Source organism: Pteropus vampyrus, unplaced genomic scaffold, assembly GCF_000151845.1.
Source record: "Pteropus vampyrus isolate Shadow unplaced genomic scaffold, Pvam_2.0 Scaffold235, whole genome shotgun sequence".
Classification (NCBI taxonomy): Eukaryota; Metazoa; Chordata; class Mammalia; order Chiroptera; family Pteropodidae; genus Pteropus; species Pteropus vampyrus.
In genome coordinates, this window is record NW_011889016.1 from 178,391 (window position 1) to 180,369 (window position 1,979).

The 1,979-nt window shown below is 56.8% G+C and overlaps 1 protein-coding gene across 1 annotated transcript in view; it reads left to right on the plus strand.

Moving 5' to 3' along the window:
- Window positions 1-1,979, plus strand: part of EXOC3 (exocyst complex component 3) — a 19,364-nt gene that overhangs the window by 7,779 nt on the left and 9,606 nt on the right. The window contains exons 4-5 of the mRNA XM_011373906.2: window positions 372-1,053; window positions 1,277-1,340. Coding sequence (XP_011372208.1) covers window positions 372-1,053; window positions 1,277-1,340 — 746 coding nt within the window. The remainder of the gene's footprint in view (window positions 1-371; window positions 1,054-1,276; window positions 1,341-1,979) is intronic.

The window sequence follows — 1,979 nt, forward strand, 5'->3', positions numbered from 1 at the left end:
AGCAGGCAGCACTTGGAGCAGACACCCCTCATCGTTGGAGGGCAGGGTCCCTTCAGAGCACCCTGGCTCCTGCAAGCTGTGTGCAAGCTGCCGTAGAGACATGTGGCCGGCGTGGCTGGGGGCCAAGTAGCTGCTGCTGTGCTAAGAGCCAAAATTGACCAAACTGGCCACCGGGTCCTGTCTGAGCCTCCCCGGAAGCTGCAAGCTTAAAGTAGACCGTAGAGTTCCAGAACAATCTTATCAGACAGGTTCTGCCCCTGCGGTCATCCAGGTAGGGAGATGGAGTCCTGGTTCCTCCGGCCCCCTTGTCCCCCGGGACCCTGCCCTGTCTCACCTGGTTTTCACGGTGCCACCCTGTGCCTTTTCCGTAGTGCCTGAGATCGTGAGGGACACGCAGGACCTCATAGAGCAGGGAGCGCTCCTGCAGGCCCACCGGAAGCTGATGGACCTGGAGTGCTCCCGGGACGGGCTGATGTGTGAGCAGTACCGCATGGACAGCAGGAACACCCGCGACATGACCCTCATCCACAGCTACTTCGGGAGCACGCAGGCGCTCTCTGACGAGCTGGCCAAGCAGCTGTGGATGGTCCTGCAGAGGTCGCTGGTCACCGTCCGCCGTGACCCCACCTTGCTGGTGTCCGTTGTCAGGATCATCGAAAGGGAAGAAAAGATTGACAGGCGCATACTCGACCGAAAAAAGCAGACTGGCTTCGTTCCTCCCGGGAGGCCCAAGAGTTGGAAGGAGAAGATGTTTGCCGTCTTGGACAGAACCGTGACCACCAGAATCGAGGGCACACAGGCAGACACCAGGGAGTCCGACAAGATGTGGCTCGTCCGCCACCTGGAGATCATAAGGAAGTATGTCCTGGATGACCTCGTCGTTGCCAAGACCCTGATGGCACAGTGTTTTCCTCCACATTATGAGATTTTCAGGAACCTCCTGAGCATGTACCACCAGGCGCTGAGCACGCGGATGCAGGAGCTTGCCTCGGAAGACCTGGAAGCGAATGAGATTGTGAGCCTGCTGACGTGGGTCCTGAACACCTACACGAGGTAACTGCGGCTTCACACGTCGCGTTTGCTTGTGCGTAGAAGCTGTGAAAACACGCTGGCCTCTCTGCAGCACGGCGGCTTAGCTCTGGGCAGGTGCTCGGCACCCAGGGGCGTTGTCTTCTGGGAGATGAAAGTCTTTCTGGCCCATCCCTAGGGCTTATCCGTGAGGTCAGGGCCCAGCCCCTGGCTGTGTTTGGGTGGCGCCCCTGCCCTTGACGTCCAGGTGTGTCGCGCAGTTCAGGTTGGGCTTGAGTGTCCGCTGTGCAGTCACGCTCTTCCTCCTTGCGGTGATGTTGTGAGCAGCTGGTTTCACCCGTCAGACAGGTGAGGACAGGTGAGGACAGGTGAGGACACGTGGGCCCAGGAGATCTTAGAGTCACGTGGCGGGTGGGGAGAGACCAGCTCACTCCCCCCCGCGCCCCGTTGGCCTCCCTCTTCTCACTGGCGTGCTGGGAAGTCAGTTTCCCTCTTACCTTTCAGCCTTGGGGCTCTGCCACGTCACTAAGGAGCAGGAGCAGTTTCATTTGCCTATTAGTTTGAGGTAGGATTTGAAAGACGAGGCTGGTACTGATAGTCTTTAAGATTAGCTAGCTGAGAGGAAAACGTTTTAATCTTGCGTGGTTTTATAAGTAGAAAACAGTGCTAAGTGCTCTATTAGAATTTTTTTGGCCTATCTTGTTGCTCGTGTGTACAAGTTAATTAAACCTCGTCTCAGCAGTGAGGTTTTAGGACTTTGTGTTTTGTTGGAAAGTGCTTAGCAGAGAATGTGAACATTTCAGCACAGCATTACAGAGAGCGCTGTTCTCTCAATGATGGTCACTGTGGCTGGAGCTTGGGTAGCTCCTGTGTGCTGCCCTCATGCAGCTGCTGTGGTCACCTCGTCCAGTGGTCACCTCCCTGCAGCCTGGGCCTGCACCTGTCACCCA